Here is a 23,774-nt window from a genome sequence, read left to right on the forward strand (position 1 = left end):
GAAACATCATATCGTAATGAAGTGAACTCTATCATAACATGGTGCTCTGAAAACAATCTTGAACTGAATGTCAAAAAGACCAAAGAGATTATTGTGGACTTTCGAAGGAATCCATCTGATATTGTTCCTCTAGTCATCAACAATTCAGAGGATGAAATAGTGCAATATTTTAAATTTCTCGGTGTTTACCTCTCAGTCGATCTGAAATGGGAAATCAATACTGATCATATTGTGAAGAAAGCACAGAAAAGATTGTTCTTCTTAAGACGATTAAGAAGTTTCCATGTCAGCCAGGGACTGTTGATCAAGTTCTACCGAGCGGTGATTGAGAGTGTCCTGACACTGTCAATCATCGTTTGGTGGGGCAATGCCACAGTTGATGACCGGAAACGCCTCAATCGAATCGTTAACACTGCCAGTAGCATCATTGGGTGCCAACTTCCTTCTCTTAATGAGTTGTACAACGCTCAAGTAACTGAGCTTAATTGTAAAAGACCAGCACGTAATTTATTCCAACTTATGCGCTCAGGCGAGCGGTACCGTTCGATCAAATCAGGTTCTAATCACACATTGTTTAGCTTTTATCCAACTGCAGTCCACACTAGTACTCTTAATGAATCAATTTAAGTTCTCTGTTGACGCATCAATCTCGTGTTAGGAGTCCTCTACAGAATATTGTTTTTGTAAATTTTTCATTACACGCAATATCAATGCACATTTCATTATATATGTATCAGTATATATATGACAATAAAACACATATCATATCATATCATATCATATCATATCATATCATATCATATCATATCATATCATATCATATCATATCATATCATACATACATACATACATACATACATACATACATACATACATACATACATACATACATACATACATACATACATTGATACTGAATGAATATGGTTATCATTTATATAATAAATTTTGGAAATTTTAATTTCAGAAAATAAATATTGCTTCCTTAAGCTTGTGTCCTCACCATATACATGTGTGTTTTCCCTAAAGAAAACTAACATTTGAAGTGCATTTTTGTATTCACTTTTGCGAACTCTATTCAGCCCAAGAAATTTAATATGTATAGAATGTACAGTTGAGTTATCTTACAGGTACATTATCTCCTTCTTATAGCAGTAATATTTTTGATGACTTCGGCCGTAGATAGCTCTCAAACTTTGAACAATACAAGTTGGTGTTTCAACAAAATAAACACGTGTATTGGTTATGATTTCACTACACTGGAGAAAGTCTAAGACTCGCATATTGTTTGCAGTTACAGTATTCATCTATTTTGAATCGGTAGACTTGTCATGTCCCTACATGACCCCTAAATGACCCCATGTACCCGCATACCCGGGTAGTGGCATTTGACGTCACAATCCCATAGCACTTGCACGCGATACAAACACAAAGACAACAAAACTTCTATTTCATGTACGTTTCATTCTTGTCAATGTTCACTGGGTAGGGTCCCATATTCTTCTCGTGGTCTGAGGTTCAGTTGACAAGGATTGGGAATAGTGTTCAGTGGTCTGTCAGTGGGAGTGTCAAACGTGCACAGGTAAGACTTCCGGTTAATGTAATTTAAAGACGATTTATAGCCCCCACTTCCTTTCCGCGATTGACATGCATGCAGTACACGTGCACTGATAACCGGATGGGTAGCTCATTGTTTTTACCATAGTCAATGGTATTCTTTGTACATCACACAAAAACTATTAGTAGACCAAAGCTTGGTAATAGTTTGAATACTGTTTTTTTTAGTTATTGAGCTGACGTAAACATGATATAGTTGGATAAATATACGCAAGGTTTGATATATCGTGAACTACATTTCACTATTCAATGGAATATAAAGTACCGTTTATCTGACTGGCTATTGATCTCTTTGCATGTATGTAAGTATGTAAGTATGTATGTATGTATGTATGTATGTATGTATGTATGTATGTATGTATGTATGTATGTATGTGTGTGTGTGTGTGTGTGTGTGTGTGTGTGTATGTATGTATGTATGTATGTATGGATGTATGGATGTGTGTGTGTGCGTGCGTGCGCGCGCGCATGCACTCATGTACGAACACGTACCTACATAAATACGTACGTACCTACATAAGTATGACCTTATTAGGGTAGATGTAATCTTGATAAAAAAGCATGTCAATACTGTCAGACTACGACAGACGCCAACGCTGGCGTCGCCATTGTGGTTGATTTGTATATCCGTATATAGTTCTGATATATTATGTAAATGAATTCCATTGACAATCGTCATAACATGCTACAAGATAATATTACACGATGCAGGCTTTCCAAATGTTCACTCATCGATTTGATGCAATACATTTTTTAATGTATAAATTCTATATTTGAGTATGTATTGTATTGATAGTCAGAACGTATCTTCACTAATCATACCAATACAATGTTATACGTCGTTTGAACCAGAAATAAAATGAACCCATGGATCACAAACAAAGACTATTATGTACTCCAAGGCTAACTGACGTCAACAACATTGTGTAACCTCGGGGCAAACTGAGCCTTTCTTGTGCAATATTGCTGGGTCAAAGCTGCGTCAAAATGGGCACAGTGTGTTACTCGGTAGGTGTACTTTCGTTTTAAATTGAACACTGTTCCATTATTGATCAGAAACATCTCTAGAACAACTTGAAGTCTCACCTGACACTTAGATAATGATATAAATCTTTATCATTAGCATAATTTATTCATAATCGGCGCAATTTGGAATGACAATGGAATATGCAAATTTGTTGTATTTTAGTATACTATGTCTTATTCGCATAAAGAAATCTTCTCTGTTCAAGACCTTTATTTGTGATCCATATTTTCAGTCACTTTTGTCAAATTTCTCAAATTAAAAAAATTATTTGGCAAAGGAAAACTAAAATGGAATCATGGTGGCCGCTGCCATTTGTTTCTGAGTGGCTTAAATCGTTTGGGAAGACATGAATTACGTACGACTGTGCCCAGTTGTATACTTGGGGACCTGGTAGGATAGAGCTTACAATGTGAAGGATTCAATCGTATATGCTGACGGGGACAACAGAAGATGAATACTCCCTAGGGAGTTTCGGAAGGTATATAGGTGGCTGTGCAGTTATAGGTTTGTGCCAGCGATAACGAAATGTACTACGCTACGATCATGACGTCATTATAGAAATTATGTGATTTTAAAATGTGGAACATTACTACCACAAAGCCATATAATAAAGAGTGAAACACTTAGCAAATACATTTTTGTAGAAGACATTCCAAACTGCGAATTATTGAAATAAAAGGCACTTTACAGTCACGGTTTGATCGAGGTCAAATTGGATGATAAGATCGTAAACGTAAGATATTCCCACTGTTTCATGCATATTTAGACGAACAGGGCTGGACACGGACGGACGAAGGCACGAACAGACGTACAGAGCACATTCCTGTAACATCCTCCTGGCTACGGTGTGTTCGTTTGGGGGTAATGGACACGAACAAATTAAGAAATAAATAAAAAGTACTCATAATTTGACGAAAGAAGTTCAAAAAATCCTTTCTTTAGATCTAACCTACCGGCAGGTGAGCACGAACTTCTTGAGATCGGTGGTATGGGTTCTGGTGAGGGCAGATTTGAAAGTCCACGGCCTTTGTTTTCTGAATGGATATTGAGTGAATTGTAGAATTCGTCCTGTATTGTCATAAAAGTTTGTTTTAGATGTATATAAACCTGATTCCTAGGATTTATGTAAACTTGGAAAAACCGATAAAACTATCATTAATACAGTATTATAAATATCAAAATTGATCGGTAAATAAATAACGTTGGTTTTATAGTAAACTATGATATCGAAAGTGGTTTGCTTTATAATAAAATATTTTTACATAACATCGATTGAAATGTAATGTCGGTCTGTGCATCGAATAAAAGTATCGAATTTTGGGAAAATGTTTGGCCATGTGTCATAAAATTCATTGGAATGGTAAAAAAGCATTTGACGGTATATGTCAATTTGAAAAAAAATAGTGACTTTGAAAGTATAGGGAACATTTTCATTAACGTCACATAAGTTCCTGAAATGTCAGTGATTTTTATCTAGTAATCTAATTTTCTTATATAGCATTCCATATAACTATCACAATGCACTTTACATAGCATAGAAAAACGAGTACAAAAACAGACTCAAGCGAAAGTCTTATTGAAGAAATAAGTCTTAAGATCTGATTTAAATGTCTGGAATATAGTGACACTCTGCAGATACGATGGCAGAGCATTCCACAAGTGTGGGGCATAAATTGAGAATGCTCTGTCACCATAATAAGCAGTATTGCTGATTGGTTGGTGTAAGTAAATTTCGTTCCGTGAGTTACTGCGTAAACCACGGCTGGAGCTACGACGGGTAAGTAACTGACTAAGATAGCCAGGTGCAAAACCATGAAGTTCTTTGAATGTTAAGCAGAGAATTTTAAATTCTGCACGATGTTGTACTGGTAGCCAGTGTAACAAAGGGGTAATGTGATTACACTTCTCTCTAATAATAGTTATCTGCGACGTGATTTGTGGATGGATATACCGGTAGGAAATTTGCCGCGAAACTGATGACTGGCTCAGGTTTTCATTCAATGAAAGATTTCCATGTAAAAACAAAAATAACAAGAATTTTCGGAGAATACGATAATATTGTAGGATTCTGTCGTTGGTGGCGCTCCACTTAACGTAGATCATGAGTGTCACCAACAAGTGTATCTTGTCTTCTAAAACATTCAATTAAAAGTATGACTTCCATTTATTAGAGAAAGTTAAAAACGACTGATTCTGAGGTGAAAGGTCAATTCAACTTTCCATTAATTACAGTCAGTTGTAATGAGAAAGTGTGTCCTCGGAGGGTAAAAATAATTATTTTCAATTTTAGAGTTTGAAAGAATAACAAAATCATTTTATCATTTTCGAATTTTGCTTAAAATGAGCACAAGCAGACGACATGAATCCTGTGTGTCTTGCTGGAAAGGGTATAAACAGTTCCTTGGATACAAGCCAAACGTTATATTTTTGACACATAACAGATGTACAACTATACATTACATTGCCGATGGTTGACAAATTTCAGTATCGAAATATATTCATTATAAAATGACGACAAACTATCACGAGATTCTGATATTTATTTACTGTGATTAAATGCGTATAGCAAGTCTCGCGAGACTTCGACCAGCTCATCCTCAATAACGCTACATGTGAGCACGATGCGAACCTTTTCAATGGTTTATAACTCGACTTCAAGTTGACTGTGGGCATTCGGGTTCAAGTAATATCTGCTTTTCAAGGCTTTGACAAACATTCTCAAATTGAAAAAAAAATCGGTAAAGATCTGGATTTGGTTAGAATCGTGAGTTTCTTACGGCAAGCAACTATTTTGCGATTCTTTATCTAATGCGAGCAATATTTAGGTACAAGAACCCAATCATTGGTCAAAATAAACATAACAAGCTAAAGACATGACAGTAGTTTCATGTTTATTTTAAGAAAAATGGTAACAGTACAAACAATCAGACACACAGAAGATTTCAGAAAGTTAATAATCTTTTATTCATTTCTAATGTACCATCAGCAGAAATTAATTCTGAAGCTTAGCTGCGATACAAAAAAATTCCTGTCACACATGCTCTGAAATTGTATCCGACCCAAGGGCGCATTCGATTTGCCCAAACATGATTGTGTGTTTAATCTGACGATTATTTCTCGAAACGAGGTTGTAAACAAAACGCTCAATCACAATCATGATTACTTACATGTTTTACAAGTTTCGCACATTTCCTATAAACTATGATTACCAATCATGATTGTGATTGGTATTTATCAAACACAAAATCATGATTGTGATTGATAAATCATGATTATGATTGTGCAAATCGAACGCGCCTTAGATTCTATAAGTCTTTACAGAAAAGTTCTAAACATATAAATACTAAATTAATACATCATTTAAAAGATTGTATGTTTTCCTCAAAATATAAATAACAACGAAAGATTGGGGGAAATCCTTTGGCCTAACTTTCTTTTCTCAATATTAATTTCAACATTACATCATTTCATTTATTCAAATGTTGCCATGGTCAGAATGTCTGTGACTAGACTGTAAAATTTGATTGATGTCGTTGGTGGCGCTACCGAACTTGTAGAGCGCCGCCAACGGTTACATTGTACATTTCGGTGAGGAGCTAGGCGTCTGAACTCAGTAACTCGATGTCTTTGGAGTCCAAGAAGAACCGTAACATAATTGTTTCTCTTCAAATCGAAAAAATGAATACAATTAAATTTTTTTTTTAAAAGGAGCTCAAACATGGGAATATTTACAGACTGTAAGAGATGTGATAAATACTTGACATGCTTCGAACAATAAAAATAATCCCAATCTGATAAAAATCTGAAGATGGCGAAGACTTCATTCGTTTTATTTACTCTATTTCATGACTAGTATGTTTGGCATAATGGACCTCTTTTATATTTACATCAGGTACATAGCCTCCCCCTCTCCGTCCACCTCCCCAAAGAGAAAGTAAACATTAGATATGTCATTCTCGCAAACCAGACCATATCTTTCAGTTGACGTAAAGAGGTGTGTCAGTGCCGTAAAGAGACCTGTGGTTTTACGACGATACAAGTATCGACCCTGGAGTGAACTCCAGAGTCTATTTAAGAGAACACAGAAGACAAGAACAAATGACGGAAGTTGTCATGGTAACAAGAAAGATTTGTATCTTTCACATTTGTCAGATTTTAATCGGATTATAATCCCCTTGCCTGTATAAAACAAACCTTACATAAGAGAACTCGAACGTGGCCAATACTGACGAATATTTCAAGTGTATGCCCCATTATTAAGGTAGACTGAAAATCGTTGAAAATCGATGTTCTTATAATGTCTCCAAACTTTGCCATATGGAAGCTTGCTTCTAGTCCCTTTGAAATGATAAAAGAAATTTGGGGTCCACCATCTTGTTTTCAAGGAAATCGACCTTTTTATTCCACCCCACCCCCCCGTAAGCGGCGGCCATATTGGATTCTAAAATGGATTAACTTTGGTAACATTTTGACCTATATTTTTTTAAAAATGTATGGTGACCTTTTGATTATTTTTTGTTTTATGTCAGAATGGGTTGGAGTTTTCTTGAACAAAGTAACAGCAAAATTTTAAACAGTTTATTTCGGAGGCACAATTCACGCATAGCACCAAGCAAGAATATGAAGTCACATGTGATGAGTATACCCTATGTGTTGTGTGACTACAATTTTCCTGCAACCGGACAGAATTGTCAAAATATATCTCTTTTCTATGATATTATCGCTCTTGAAAGTTGTAACAGACCTCTTTCAAAAGAGCAACATGAACAAAATAAATTAGAATAGCCATTTTAAAACAAAACTATGAGCAAATAATTCACCATCACCTCAACGTGTTATGATGTGAGATATCATGGTCTGTCCTTGTTTGGTGATAGTAATTCTGTGGTGTTACAGTCATATACCGAAATTAGAACTCGTCTACGATTATCTAGCGGTGATAAACGAAGAAATATATACAGGCCACGAAATTACACACATTTACGAATATTTACATTATGCGATATATTTACATTAAAGCTGTTATAACCATGGTAACACCTGTCAGTCCAAATCACAATATTGCCAGATTATGGCATGACTTGGAACGTGATCTGTAATTTGGCGACGGATCACTGTCTCTTTTTCCAAAGAAACGACCAAATATGCCTCTGGCTCTCTGAAAGACCGAGCTCCGTCTCCGTTTACTGTTTTTCCTCTTCTGTGGACTGTCCGGCATGTGTTTCTCGTCTGATTTGTGCGCCCTCAATCGAATCTGTCGCACGACGCCCTCAAACATCGTGTCGATGTTATGACCTAACGAAGCTGACGTCTCTATGAATTTACAGTTGAAGGATGCGGCGAAATGTCTTCCTTCTGAAATTACAATAATTATCATTTATACTGTAAGTATGCATGGTAACCATGGTTACTGATTAGAGATACGTGTTGATCGTGATCTAAATATGATGGACTATAATGCATCAGACACAGCAATTACTTTCATTGCCTTATGTAGTGCATTAGAGATAGACAAACATCCTAGGTTGTTTTGAAAAATGTCACTCAAAAAGAGGTAGTTATAAACATCAAATTGCAAAGACGGGGAAAATGTATGAGATAACGAGAGCGACATTCACATTATTTATATATCTGCTGTGACATAACGATCGTATACATATTGGTAACATTGCAGTAATGACGTATTTCAATAAATATGTAAAAAATGTCATCTACACCATGACGTGTATGATGTTACTCTTCAAACAGATCATCTTAATTCAATCACACAAAAAAAGAGTGTGTACTTCTCATATACGAACCATCACGCCATATTCGTCCAAAAGCTAAGATTACAAATAACCCCACTTCATCTGCTATTTGTATCATCACGTCTACTACATGCCTTACTGTAAGTTCCCCAATTAAAATACTGTCGGATGTTATTTCCTTAAAAGTGTTATTTACAACCGTTTGTTCGTTGGTTAAATATTTATACCACTAAACACAGATATCTGCTGTTTCTGCAATATTTACCCAACGTAAATCTTGTTTGACATTTATTCAACCACATAATGTTCTAAATTTATTCTTCTCCGAACTGTCGTTTGGTGTCTGTTGTATTGGGAGTGTCCGCCATTCAGAACTGTCGTCTGCTCTTTAGCCTAAAGTTTTCCCACCTCCGTACTGTACTGTACTGTCCTTTGCTGTTTTGTTTAAAGTTGGGTGAATTCACAAGTTTTGTTTAAAGTTTACTCCATACTGTCGTCTGTCCATTCTGTTCTGTTTAAAAGTTTACCCCACTCAGTAATTCTGTTAAAGTTTACCCGCCTTCGTGTTGTCGTCTGCTATTTTGTAAAAGTGTATCCCAGTCTGAACTGTCGTTTGCTGTTTTGACCCATGTGCACTCCATTCTGCTCTGTTTAAAGTTTACCCCGCTCAGTAATTTTGTTAAAATTTGCCCACCTTCGTACGGCATACTGTCCTTTACTTTTTTGTTTAAAGTTGGGTAAACTCAATAGTTTTGTTTAAAGTTTACCCCATACTGTCGTCTGCTTTTCTGTTTAAAGTTCCTCCCACTCCATTCTGATCTAGACATGTTTAAAGATTATCCCACTCAGTAATTTTGTTTGAACATGGGGGTATAAGGGGAGACTCTCCTAAAACATCCATGGTTTGAAGTTTGTCAACCCCCGTGCAGTCATTTGCTTAGTTTACCAAACTATAAACTGTCGTCTGCTGTTTTGTTGAAAGTTTACCCCGCTTTATGCTGACGTCTGATCCCATTCTGTATGTCGTCCGCCTGCTGTTCTATTTAAAGGTTACTGGACTATAAAATGCTGTCTGTGGTTTTGTGTAAAGGTTACCTCATTCCAACTGTCGTCTGCTAGTTCGCCTAAAGTTGAACCCACTCCACATGTTCTACTTTGTTTTGTTAAAATTTAACCCCCTCCCCGCCATACTACCTTGTACAGTTGTTAAAATTCACACTCGTTAAAATTCAAGTCCTCACGTGACTCCTGGTGACGTCTTTGTAATACTATTACCATATTGATAACTTTGAATTATTTGAGCTGTTGTCAAATGTCAAAACGTAGGAGTCGCCCCCAGAGGAAATTTGTATCAGCGATATAAATACTTCTCACCTTCATAAGTGACTTCTCTAGATCGTTCTAAATCACTTTTGTTCCCCACCAGAATGACAGGCACCGTCTCTCTCTCCTGACCTCGTGTTAATCGGAATCTGAGTTCAGATACTCGTTGGAAGCTTCGCTTACTTGTAATTGAATACACCAATAAGTATGCATCGCCATCGTTTAGGTACTCACTTTCACTTTTCTCAAACTCTTTCTGTATTTTGAAAGGAACAGAATCAATATGTCAGTTACAAACGTATGTATGTATGTATGTATGTATGTATGTATGTATGTATGTACGTACGTACGTACGTACGCCTTATACACACAAAACAGCCAACTTGACATTTATGTCCGAGGTATATTCAACTGATTGATATTCATAATACCCAGGGTTACATGATTTGAGGACATAAAGACTAATTGATTAGGTTATTTCAGTCCTCTTAAGACGAGACAAAATAAGAATATTACTACTAGTGAATATAGGTTTTCCATAAAACATTCATACAATTACAATTAAAAACACGTCGATTCGTATAAATTCAGTATAACAAAGTGGGAAGCTAAAAAGGAGTAAACACCACCCGGGAACCTCTCCAGGGAAACACCTCGTTTCCGATTCACCGTTCCAGAGTAATTACATACTTTACTATTCTGTCTCCAGTTAAATAAACGAAATCTCGACTGCACGACTACACGACATGGTCGCCGAGAAACTTTGTCTAGTACCTATACGGTATCGTTACGATTTACACCTCCACTCACGTATATAGTCAAAGTCGTTACTCTAGAAAAGTCTCGAGAGATGCAATTTAGAATCCACCGCCACCCACACAGTCATTAACATCATGTCTTTGTTAATCAATTACAAAATTCTAACCAATGACAGTCCTTCATAAAGCTAGTGTTTATTGGGGTGGTTAGGTAATGTTGTATGGCTTATTTGTGCATGCTGTGTGTGTCCCCATCCGACTGTGTACACTTTTATCATCACATAGCCTGACAAGGGGTGACACAGTGTGTACTCAGCGTTATTTGTCTGTGTTTATCCTCAGACCACTAATTTAATTGTCTGAGGTTTATCTTAATCTAGTCAAGCAAGGGTGAGATGGACAAAGCCCATCCTGTGAACTTGTCGGGCATAAGTACAATAGACACCGGTGGAAAGATAAACAATGCGGCTCCGCCATGTTGTTTATCTTTCCACTGGTGTCTATTGTATACATCACTGCCAATACATTCCTTTGTCTCCAATTCTTGTCAATCAAACATAACTACCAGGAGATATAAATCTCAAAGTTCAATTTTATCAAACCCCCAAATTTTCCTGTGTTGACGTACGGGATTATTTTGTTACTGGTTACTGATAGGTCAGGGCATAGACCTCCCCCCCCCCCATCACCAACTGCTGGTGATGGATCTATGGTCAGTGGCAGTGTCAATCAACTACTGTGATATTACATAACACAATACTCCAATGAGGATTTGACGCCATTTAGATAAATATGATAAATTATGGAGAATAACGCTTGACAACTCACATGTGTACATGGCGGCGTATCAAGTAACTTCAATGTCGCTTCACTGTCGTCGACGGATATCGTTTTGTCGTACATTTCACTGTAGTCGTCTAAAACAAAATTAAAAAAAATGATTGATGATTTAATAAATATTATTATTAAATTGATGTATCTGTGTTTGTTTTTATTATATGTGTTTGTTTTGGGACGAATTGCATTGTACAAGTGTCCCAACGAAAGTGCGGGGTAGTCAGTGTGTGCTTTTTCTCTGCATGTGTGGGAGTCGACAAGTGTGACGTTCGTTTTGAAGAAGCGACATTTTGAATGCCAACGAAAGAGCAATATAGAACAACATATACAACTAAACTAACATGATTTCGTCCCTGTAAAAGATGACCATATATGGTACACAGCTACGTCCAATCGTGGTAACCTTGCAAGGGGTTGATAGAGCTGCCATAAATCACTTTGATATTTATTGAATTTCACGCAGAACATAATCAAATCACGTTATATAACACCACAGTAAGGGGCAAATGAGATCACTTCTGAAAATTTATTCCATTTTGTAATGAATCTGACACCCAAAATAGCCTATGTTTGTCCACTATATAAAGTTGATATAGTAATTTTCGAACCGTCGCCAACGGTCACACCATTCCTTGACGTTAACAACAGTTTGTATGTGTATGTATGTATCGTAAAATAAGATTATGTTGTTGCCTGTCTTCAAGTAATAAAATCAAACCCGAGACACCATTTTAGTTGCATACAACTCATTTAGTATATAGTATGATATCCATGTCAAGATGTGCTTTGGAAATGAGTATACACTCGTCACGAGGCTATATATAGGGTTGTTCAACTGAGATAGAAACTTTGGTTTTCTACAACCATGATGTAATTTCTGGGTACACTGAAAAATTATTATAGCATCAAATCGTTTGACTGAATACGATGCTATAAACCCTCCCACGGTCACATTTTGACAATCAAATTATTTCAGCAATATGATATGGAACAGAATAATTGCTGAGGGATCGTCCAGATCCGGACTGTTCTATTTAAACTGTAAAATTTATTCATTTTTTCTGACACAGAAACCATTGAACTCAAATAATTGAAAACTTGTGGGCGTTTATGTATTACACGCATTTTATGCTGGTTTACACGCGTGATACATATATTCCAGTGTGGGCTCACTGCACTGCTAAATACACCTGATTGAAGGCCTCCATATTGCATCTCAAACAGTGAAACTAATCGTTGGTCATTGCTTGAGGATGGGCAATCAGAGAGCTCTAATGCTGTACACGCATGCTGCATGCCTTGTTCAGAATTGCAATCTATTCTGTTTTATTTTCTGGATTTGAGAGCAACTAAATTGAACATAAAAGATCTGTACATGATTAAACACATCTGAGGATTTTAACGCATTGATATGTTTGTATTCGGGATGGTGAATGATGACTACACACGTATGTTAGGAAGTAGGTGTTGTGGGGTGACGTGTATATGGAGTGGTTGATACACGGCGATGTGTGTACCTAGAGTAGTTATATTACAAAGTTTACACACACTATAATTAGCCTGACTACAGTTGGTGACATTATTACAAACTCCAATTATATGTGAATCATTATTTTAATCAGTCCACTGCCTAGTTAATTGTTCGTCTCATTATTACGCTCCAAGTCTCCCTTTGTATAATGAATGCTGATTTTATGTACTCGTGCAAAAACGAGGAAAACACAATTCGCCATTGCTACTCTATCTACAAATATAAATTGCTGAATAATAGTTTGAAACCACGAGTACAAGTACTAAACCAATGACGTCATCAGCCCGACACCTTCTCTTAGAAATTAAATTGGTTGATATTTATAGCATCACGTTGCCTAGTAACTGACTGGAATAAATTAAATATATACACGTCAGTTAAACTCGGAATCCTCTTGACTTTCAGATGGTAGAGCCGAATTGACTGTGTCATTGTCGTAAAATCACGAGGCCCCTTTACGGTAGTGGTAAAATACGTTCATGAGTTATTTCTGCGAGAAAAACTCAGTACCCTGGATAGCGACTAGAGTGTGAGAATTATCTCTACACTGACATAGTTAACGCTACCGCAAATTGATATAAAATGAAAACACCGAGTTCCTAATCCCACTTTCTTATCGAATCACTCTACCAATCAATCATACTTTGTAATAAATATTACGAAAACTGTAAAGAGAAAATAGACTAAGAATAAGAAATAATAACACGTTATTAATTATTTTGACACGTGATAGCAAACCCCAAATGTCATGTTATTGATGCGCTCCATTGCCAGAACTGTTTACAAATTAATTTTTGTATCAATTTACGAGTGCATACCCTTGTGAACGATCACGATGTTTTTTTTTTATTTAAAAAAAAAAATTCCCGATGTGGATTCAGTCCACGCAACGGTCTGTGCGGGAAAAGACGTCCCCTGAGAGCCATTCCCAACACGTAAATTAATGAACGAACGAAAGAATGATCGAATAAAGAATTGCTCGAACCGCAGGTCCTGGACTCAGTGAATGCTGCCAGATTTAGACTCAAACACTGAAGGGAATCAATTCAAAAAATACGGACAGCTGTCAAAAAAAAAACCTGTAAAATTCTCGTCATGTATACAAGGACTGTTTACTATCAAACTGGGTTTCAATAAACCTTAGTTTGTTTTAACAAATCTATATATTATATAAACTCAATATCGCCCAGAGAAGAAAAATTGATAATGTGTGGTTGCCTGTATGTCTGTTTAACATGTTCCTCTCAAAACTGTCTAAAGTTGGCCCATGTCCATTTAATCTTGTAGTTGTATTTGAAGCTGGAGTCGAGCTATGTAAGGACAGTGTATACCAAGTAGATGGAACAGCTAACATCATGCTGTAGAAGTACAACGCAGAAGCAATGAATGCACATCACAGTTAACAACGTGTGAAGGTATTTTTTTAAATGTGTGAAAACTGGTTTATTCTGTACAGTCATTTTGCACACTTAATTTGAATAATATTCGGTCTCTCGGTGCGTGACTAACGACGTCCAAGTGAAAAGTGCCCCCTAACACCGAGCTCAATAAAGTGAAACACTGTTCATGTTTTGATTTTCGATCCGAGTATAAAAAAAACCGAATGTTCAAAAATCGATATCAACATCCCAAAAACAACTTCAAAATTCCATGATTATATTTCTAAAATGTTGATTGCTTAAAAACGTATTCATGGTTTGAAATTACGTCAAAAAAAAAGAATCATATCATCTCTGGATAGATTAGGATTTCACTTGGACGTCGTTAGTCACGCACCGGTCTCCATGACCACAGAAGTGAAAGAAATGCCAAAGGACAAGTTCTAGATTCTCGTGGCATCTTTCCAAATTGTGGTCACCCATGAACAATTAACCCTCTATTTGCAACATACGATACCCAATAACATTTGATTACCAAGTGATAGCAAGTTATTTGTAGTATGGGAGTGGTGCGAACATCGACACGGTTCATTATTTCTCGAGTGGCAATGTGTAAATGGTAGTTTAACATCTCAATTTTTATCCTCCAAAAGTTACCGTAATTGGTTGAGTTCAATCGATTGATACCACGACTCTGCGTAAGTAGCATACACCGTGTCGTAATAGCAAGAATTCACCACACAGATGGCGTTGTTTTTGAATCCAGAATTACTTTTGACCAGTGTTTGTATATGATTGTTTTAACTGTCATTTTTTGTCCAATCAGTTTTTAATGAAGTATTATTTTTATCAGCGTTTGTATACTTTTAACTGTCTCTTTTTCCATTTTATTTTCTTTAAATGGTCTGTGAAGAGCATTGAGATTTTTTCAAATGTAATGCGCTATAGAAGAAATAAAGATTATGATCATGGTTAGTGCCGTCGTTAGTTTTAACGGACTGTGATTTACTACTAACTTAGGAAAACGAATCAAAATTGATTTTATGTTCCCGATTAAAGCCGTGATAACTTTTACTGCGTACTTATCCTGTCTAAGAAATTTCAACCAGAACTTAACGGATACTGCTGTGAAATCCTCCACAAATGCCGTTTTGCTGATCACTAAGTCGGGAATCTTACTAGTATTTGGCGGCAATAAATAAACGATAGCCTGAAATATCGTTAGCACCATTTTGTAATCGATGCTCGAGTTTCAGATTTCGACGTTCGGGTATGCCCAGGTATAGACCCGAAAGAACATGCATTTTATATGTCTGTTGAGTGCTTGGAGACTTCATATTTTGGTCGAAGCTCCTGTGCATGACATCTACGCATGCGTTTGGAAATGACGTCATCATACAGCATTAAGTATACGATAAGTAAATTCGAAGTACATTTTACGGCATTGATGATGTTTTTTTTAAAATAAATATATGTGTCAAAATATGAAAGAAGAATTGTTATGTCTTTTATGCAACGTGTAATAATGGTTGTAGAATTATACATGTGGTATTTTCTGTATTTGGCAAACAACTCTTCTAACTTGAATGATGTGTCCATCAACACGAATAGAAAGGATTATTGACACCTTCTACATGTACACATATTTGAATGATATCTGTAGAGTAAAACGTAGTTGTTTTTACACCTTTTGTTGAAATGCCCGACCATTTTTTTCTTCCGGGGACATGGACACTATGATGATGACACCGTGACAAGAATGTCTAGCTACGATCAGATATGCAAAGTTTATCCTCCGTGCAGTTATGTAAATGTCTTCACGTTTTACAGTATCTCTTTACCAGGCGATCGCTCTCAGCCGTATGCATGTGACCTTTATCAGGTCACAGCAACTGAGTCTGCAAACTTATGCCAAGCGTTTATTTTCCATGATCGCCATAGGGGCGATTTTACAGTGAGTCTAGCTCGTGGCGGTCAGTTGTCTGTTATTCCAATTGACACATAACTTCTACAATGTGATATCGATACATAGTGCGTTCTTTTTGTACTATTATTTATTTTGAACATAAGTTCAAATATTCAGAATTCTGGTAATTACATGAATGTGTACTTTGTAACTAATGTAATGTGGGTACATACTGTGTGAATACAGCCGTATCCAAACCCCTCCATTCCCTCGAGCTTCTTATCAGGAAAAGCTTTGACCCATTTCAGTCATGTCAACTGAAGGTATTTATAGAATAAGAACCTCACACGACTGGGTTGTAATCTGAGTCTTAACAGTTTGTCATTTATCACACCTCCTTATCAATGCATGGCTACTCACTCTATGCATACCATTTGATCATGTGGATATGCTTCCGACTTGTCAACCTTTCAAACCAGCCTCTCTCTCTCTCTCTCTCTCTCTCTCTCTCTCTCTCTCTCTCTCTCTCTCTCTCTCTCTCTCTCTCTCTCTCTCTCTCTCTCTCTCTCTCTCTCTCTCTCTCTCTCTCTCTCTCTCTCTCTCTCTCTCTCTCTCTCTCTCTCTCTCTCTCTCTCTCTCTCTCTCTGTGTGCGTGTATGCGCGCGCGCGCGTGTGTATTTATCTGTCTGCCTCTGTAATCACTCCCATCCATATACTCCCCTCATCATCACTCGCTCGCTCACTCACTCACTCACTCACGCACGCACGCACGCATTCACTCGATCACTCGCTGTCTGTCTGTCTGTCTGTCTGTCTCTGTCTGTCTGTCTGTCTGTCTGTCTGTCTGTCTCTATGAATTGACAGCTATGATTTATCAAGACTTCTAATTTAAAATCTAAATCCCTAATATCTTATAGATTGTGTTATCTGATAGAAATCCTTCCCGGAAATACCCATCATTTCCACAGTACAATCGATAATTTATTAGAGAGAGAGGGTGCAACAACGGAACAAACTAACACGAAAAAGTGATGAAGAACCGCCAGCTTAACCTTAATTAACGAGTATAGCGACTTATGCCGTAGAGGATATATGACAGTTGTACGAATCCCGCTGTGACATCCGTCGCAAACACCTAATGAGTCAGAGAGCTGTTTTAACGACACCGCAGTATAATCACGTTAGACCGTTTTTTTTACCAACGTGACTGCGAACCGCGTGGCCCACGCACGTTGTGCTTCATGTGAACTGTATCATGTGTACGTAATTCCCATATTACATGTATCGGCATGTGATTTTACTAATAATAGAATTTTCTAGTATCATAGTCGTATTACAGAATATCATATTTCAGATATTTCCTTGACTTTATTTCATCCAACGACTTTCTATACTTTCGTTGCGTGACTGAACAACTGTTATCACCACGTGTAAAAAATACCCAAAATGTAAGTTATAGACGCCTGTAAATCAATACGGGAAACATATAAATTAAAAAATTCAACTCTAGCAATCTGACTGGAATCGAAAACAGAATCGATTCACCGTAAATATCCTAATAGCCTACCCACAATTGTCACAAAGTTTATATTCTGAGCTTCCAGAAGGGGTATAGTGGAATTTAACCCCCCCCCCCACCCACCCCGTTGTACCGATAGATCTTGCTTATGGACTATGGGGTAACATAAGTAATGAGAATGTCTATAGATTTCTACAATTCGTTTTCACGTTTTCACTGTCAAAAACTACTAAGTATAGACCTTTATATCTATATAACCCTGTGTATCTGTATAACCCTGTATATCTGTATAACCCCCATGGATCTGTATAACCATGTGTATCTGTATAACCCTGTGTATCTGTATAACCCCGTATATCTGTATAACCCTGTATATCTGTATAACCCCATGTGTCTGTATAACCCTGTGTGTCTGTATAACCCTGTGTATCTGATTAACCCTGTGTATCTGTATAACCCTGTGTATCTATGACTTTGTTTACCTGTATAGCCCGGGGTATATATTTTACAGTATTGATGGTTGATTAATTATATTCCCATCAACGTTATAAGTACTTGTTATTGATCTTTGGCACCAATTAATATTGTCATCACTTACATAATAATTCATAATTAATAGAGTATACAGGTCATATGATCATTTAAAATTATATTACATCACAGTACAGTAGAGATTGTATGGTACTGAACATTATCTTACGTTGTTGTGTCGTGTAATATTGCATTGTAGACATTGTATTTCATTGCATTGTATTGTGTTATATTGTATGCATTGTGTTGCATTGTATTGCACTGCATTGTAGTATAGTGTATTTTATGCATTGAATATCATTTCATTGTAGTGTATTGTTTTGTATGCATTGTATGTCACTGCATTGTAGTATAGTGTATTGTGTGTAGTGCATTGTATGCATTGCATTTCATTGCCTTGTAGTGTATTGTGTTGTTTGCATAGTAATGCAGTGTTGTATTTCATTGCATTGTAGTATAGTGTATCGTGTTGTATGCATTGTGTTACATTGCACATTAAGTCATTATATTAGATCATTATGTTCTACTCTATTCTTAAGATACCATATTATATTAGATATTGTGTCACATTCTTTGTTGTCATAACATATCGTGTTATATTATTAAATAATATAACCGCACATTTCTTCTCTCTCTCCCCCCTCTCTCTCTCTCTCTCTCTCTCTCTCTCTCTCTCTCTCTCTCTCTCTCTCTCTCTCTCTCTCTCTCTCTCTCTCTCTCTCTCTCTCTCTCTCTCTCTCTCTCTCTCTCTCAGTAATGGGTGTTACAGGACGTCGTGAAGTAAAATAGATAAATAGGTAGATAGGTATCTCGAGAATGCCGCCAACGCAGTTGACTAGTAGACAGATTTTACTCTGCACTACTCCCATACCACATTACACGGTACATTTATGTTTTATTTTTCTGAAAATACACGTAGATGTCTCCAAATCGCGTAAAATACAGATTTTGACCTACGTTCAATAATATATACTGTAGGGACTCCACTCAAAATGTAGTTATTTTTCAATTACACAGTCAACTTTGGACTGTAGACTCGTGAGTTAGCGGGCTACTTTCATGAAGATCTGAACACTCCCACGCACTGCTTCAAAAAACCCCTAGTGTGTCGTATATGTTCTCCATGATATCAGCAATGAGTAATTGTCTTTCTATACTTCTTCAGTCGTGGTAATGTATACTCATTTTACAAGGTTTCGACGTAATTAAGTTTGACGATAAGGTCATCGTCGAAAACAGCGATGATCACAGTAGCGGTATCATACCATATCAGTTCGCGATATCACTTGCGTTCACAGTTTTAGCACAAGTATTGAGCCATCATTCAGAGACAAGAACCTGATTATGTGTCAGACATGCGAATCTCTCTCTCTCTGTTTTCTTACAAGAAGACGACAAACTGAATCTACTTCAAAAATTCCTAAATCTTTTCTGTCGTATCTGATAATTAGACATTGTTGAATTATGGGTGTTATTCAGTATAAAATAACAAGTTTTGCTAATGGTTACACCTCGATGTGTTCACATGATGTGCAATGTTGCATTCTACAGCAAGCTATATTATTCTTGAACGATGCCGTAAAGATGTCTTTGGAATACGACGTAGTGATAGAGTTCCAGGGTTTGACGTTGATAGAAGATGGAATTTACGACATGCGAGATTACTTATTACGTCTCTCGATATCCAGGTATCATCATCAGCGGGGATTCTTTTGATTTTGCAAATCGCAGAGAGGAAATCTAATTGCATCTGTCAACGCAGCTTTTAATACTTATGTGGCAGATTGTATACACGAATACGTGTTTAAATTTGTTCTGCAATGTACACTATTATATAATAAACGACTTACAGTGAATCATTAACAATTGCTGTGATTACCATGGTACAATTTAGGGCTTCATTTAATACAGAATGATTGATTACATTATCGGTAAAGTATACCGAAAAATATTCTCTGCGCGCGTCGTCGTAGCGATCCTTCATCAGCATTTTCACTTTCAAAGGAGATGACGGCGCGATTTGATATTCTGTGCTTATTCAACCATATTCATAAATTTACATAAATGTTTACTCGAATGTCTATTTTGGAGATGTCATCAAGGGTTGGCCTTGTTGAATATTGAAAACAAAATGAAAAGACACATGACGTCTGGTGGTAGGTATAAATAAAAGATGAACTATGTTGACGGTCTGCAGTGATACTTAACTACATACCAAAACGTATACAAGTAGCCACAAAACCACCGTGACAGCTAGCATCAAAAGTCAATATCTCACTGAGATATTTAACAGGGAGAATATTATCAGTGTATCGTGGTGTGCGTGGATCCCCATATTGTCATGTTTACCGTCTAAATAGATAGCTAACTGAACGTTTACGCTTATTTCCATGACCTTTCTACGTTGTCTTTTGACTGACGCCTCTTCGTCGAGGATTACATACTAGTAGGAAACATAGACACACGAAACCCACTCATGTTATAAAAAATTGATTCCAAATAATTCATTTTCCTTAATGTGAACACCCCTAGGCCATGTCTTTTTTTTTTCGGAATGACTCTATTTTTTGACGATTAAACAAGATGGATTCGACGTTTGACATTTCCATTGCTTTGTGCTTGCAAACTAAAATGACCCACTCTTTTTGATTGCTTACTTATGTCTGGCATGTCTAAGCATCGAGAAATTTTCCCTCACTATGGACAGCTGCAGTCAAATGGTTTTTCTAGAAAACATATTCTTAAGGTATAGTCAAACCTTTAGGTTACTTCCATGACCGATTTTAAATGATCAAATCATATTCTTTTACAGATTGTCCTCACCAATTTGTATCTACACACCATGTCCACTATGCTGAGCACTTGGTTATATCCCTACATAATACAATAATATAATAATCTTTATTTATACTGGACAGTTCTTTAAGTATATAAACACTTGTCTTACTGGATAGTTCTTTAAGTATATAAACACTTGTCCAGTGTGGGCCATCCCTCATGGGTTCAGTGATAATGCAGGAGGAAACCGGAGTACCCGGGGAAAACCTGCGTTGTACATCATGTTGCAATTGCCCACATGGTTACATTTCCTACACTGTGTTGCCCACTCGGTTATATCCTACACCATGTTGCCCATGCACCTGGTTATGTCTCTACACCATCCATGTTTCTCACCTGATTATATTCCTACACACCCATGTTGCCCACCTGCCTATATCCCTACACCATCCATGTTGCCCACTTGGTTATATCCTACACTATGTTGCCCACCTGGTCATGTCTCTATACCATGTTCACCACCTGGACCTGGTTATATCCCTACACTATGTTCACCACCTGGTTATATCCCTAAAACATGTTCATCACCTGGTTATATCCCTACACCATATTCACCACCTGGTTATATCCCTAAACCATGCTCACCACCTGGTTATATCCCTACACCATGTTCACCACCTGGTTATATGCCTACACCATGTTCACCACCTGGTTATATCCCCACACCATGTTCACCACCTGGCTGTGTATCCGTATGCAGGTTTGAACACCTGAACATGTTCTTATACCATGTTCACCATCTGGACATATCTCGATACAATTGGTAATACAGTATTCATTTCAAAAATGCCTATAGTATTCTGTCCCCATTACTGTGGATGTAGGTGTATACGTATATAATACATCATGTGGGCCAAGTAGAAAAACATTGAGTGGTTCGGGAACTTGTGATACCTTTACGGCATATAAAATGTAAACGGACAGAAGGGATACCTTTATTTCATTCAGAAAGAGTAAATGGATAGAAAATGAGTCATTAAATGTTAAAGTATATATCTTTAAAGTAGCGCTTAGGAGACAATGCAGTGATGTATTAGACATGTTTGTAGACAACGGCTATGTAAAGCGTGATTGCTGGGACTAAAACGTCGAACATGTATAAAATACACGAGGTTTAAATGGAAACAAAAACGCTTTTCTGCTTTTAAAAGGGTAACGTGTTTACAAACAGTATTAGTGTGCGTACAATGAGTTTACTCAGCCGACACGCTGGCCTTCGCACGTAAAACCAATAACTCACGGCTGTTACAGTATCCTGCAGCCTGCAACAACATATGTTCGCTGTATCTCGGTGGTTGTTTTAACTTAAACCACAGTATTTATTAAAATTTACCATTTTTTGGAATTTTAAGATACATGCATGGTTCGAAGGACATTAATAGGAGCAAGGGAGTTCAAAGTACACTTACCGCAAAGTGAAGGCTCGTATTCACTTAAACCCACAGAAAACGACGAACTGGTAAACTGCACGGCGAGGGACGACTTTCCAACTGACGAATCTCCCAATAGATACACTTTGTAACAGGGAGGTGCATTATAAGCTGGCAAATCACTTAAAGTTAGGAAAGGTTCGCTAGCACTACGAGTCCTTGCTTTGATGGTCATTTCACTGCTGTCACATACACGTTGTAATGAAAATCGTTTGGCAGATGTTCTACCGCAAGACTCAGCGTCCTTCATCTAAGTACGTTCTGGTAGATGAACTCAATGTAGTAGTAGCAGTAATCAACGTTGACGGCCCAATCGTTGTCACTGACGAAAGTGAGTGAGTCACACGAGTATTTATGGCTTGATGACGTACCCCAGAGATCGTTTAACCAGGTCAAGTATGGACGATGACACTTTCACTGAAAAAAGATAATATAGAGAAAAAAGTTAACCAGGGGCTTAGCCATATTGATTAAAACTGCGGGAGCGTGTACAAATGATGGCGGCATCAACGAACGGATAATGCAAACAACTCGATTTGTATAAATAGATCAATTAGCGAACCTTTGTAAACTACAGAATCGTACCAAGCACTAACATATGGAAATCAATACAAATCGACCTCAACAATAATATTACCATGAATAACATAACTGGCGGTTATACATTTAAACAGGCGTATCGAACCACACTATGCAATAACAAAATATACAACTTACAGATAAAAACAGCACTTGATTATAATCGAAATATCACTCGTGGAAAAGTATAACTATGCTCGGATGAATGTTGTATTGATGTGTTCTGTCCTACGGTTCACCACAACTGTATTTATAGAGTAGTAGTTCAGACCCACTATTACTCATCATAAATTAGAACAACATTGATATCTATTTGCAGGTTTTAAATCTGTAATGACCTAGTTTTATAATAATACGGGCGGTGATTGGTAGATGCGGTAGTGATGCCACGGATTAAAATGGAATATTTAATGAGGAATGACTAAATATGGTGATTCAACTGGGCGATGCCCCTTTTCAATATCACGTGACTCATAATGATACGTTGGTACGTTCCATTTAATAACAGGGGAATATTACGACATCGTTGCATGGATGGGTTCTATATTGGCGCAATTTACTTGTTGCGTTGTGTCTCGTTTCATACGTTGATTATACCTAATATTTATTGAAAATCTGTCAATTTAAATTCAAAATTAAGCATCTTTTATGTAACCAGGGTACAGTAATATTGTCTATTGGAGAGTAATCTGTAATTGTTTTATTTCAATAACATTCGGAAATGACAGATTATCAATTCTGCGGAAATC

At 37.0% G+C, this 23,774-nt stretch overlaps 1 protein-coding gene across 1 annotated transcript; it reads right to left on the minus strand.

Moving 5' to 3' along the window:
• Positions 1-5,617: 5,617 nt before the first annotated feature.
• On the minus strand, positions 5,618-23,293 carry LOC144447488 (ras-related protein Rap-2b-like). Its single transcript, XM_078137525.1, has 5 exons — positions 23,164-23,293; positions 22,426-22,863; positions 11,304-11,392; positions 9,769-9,973; positions 5,618-7,999 (listed from the first exon to the last, which is right to left on the minus strand). The coding sequence occupies exons 2-5, from the start codon at positions 22,694-22,696 to the stop codon at positions 7,698-7,700; spliced, it is 867 nt and encodes a 288-aa protein (XP_077993651.1). The 5' UTR covers positions 22,697-22,863; positions 23,164-23,293; the 3' UTR covers positions 5,618-7,697.
• Positions 23,294-23,774: the final 481 nt, after the last annotated feature.

The sequence above is a fragment of the Glandiceps talaboti genome, chromosome 16 (assembly GCF_964340395.1).
Source record: "Glandiceps talaboti chromosome 16, keGlaTala1.1, whole genome shotgun sequence".
NCBI classification, from domain to species: Eukaryota; Metazoa; Hemichordata; class Enteropneusta; family Spengelidae; genus Glandiceps; species Glandiceps talaboti.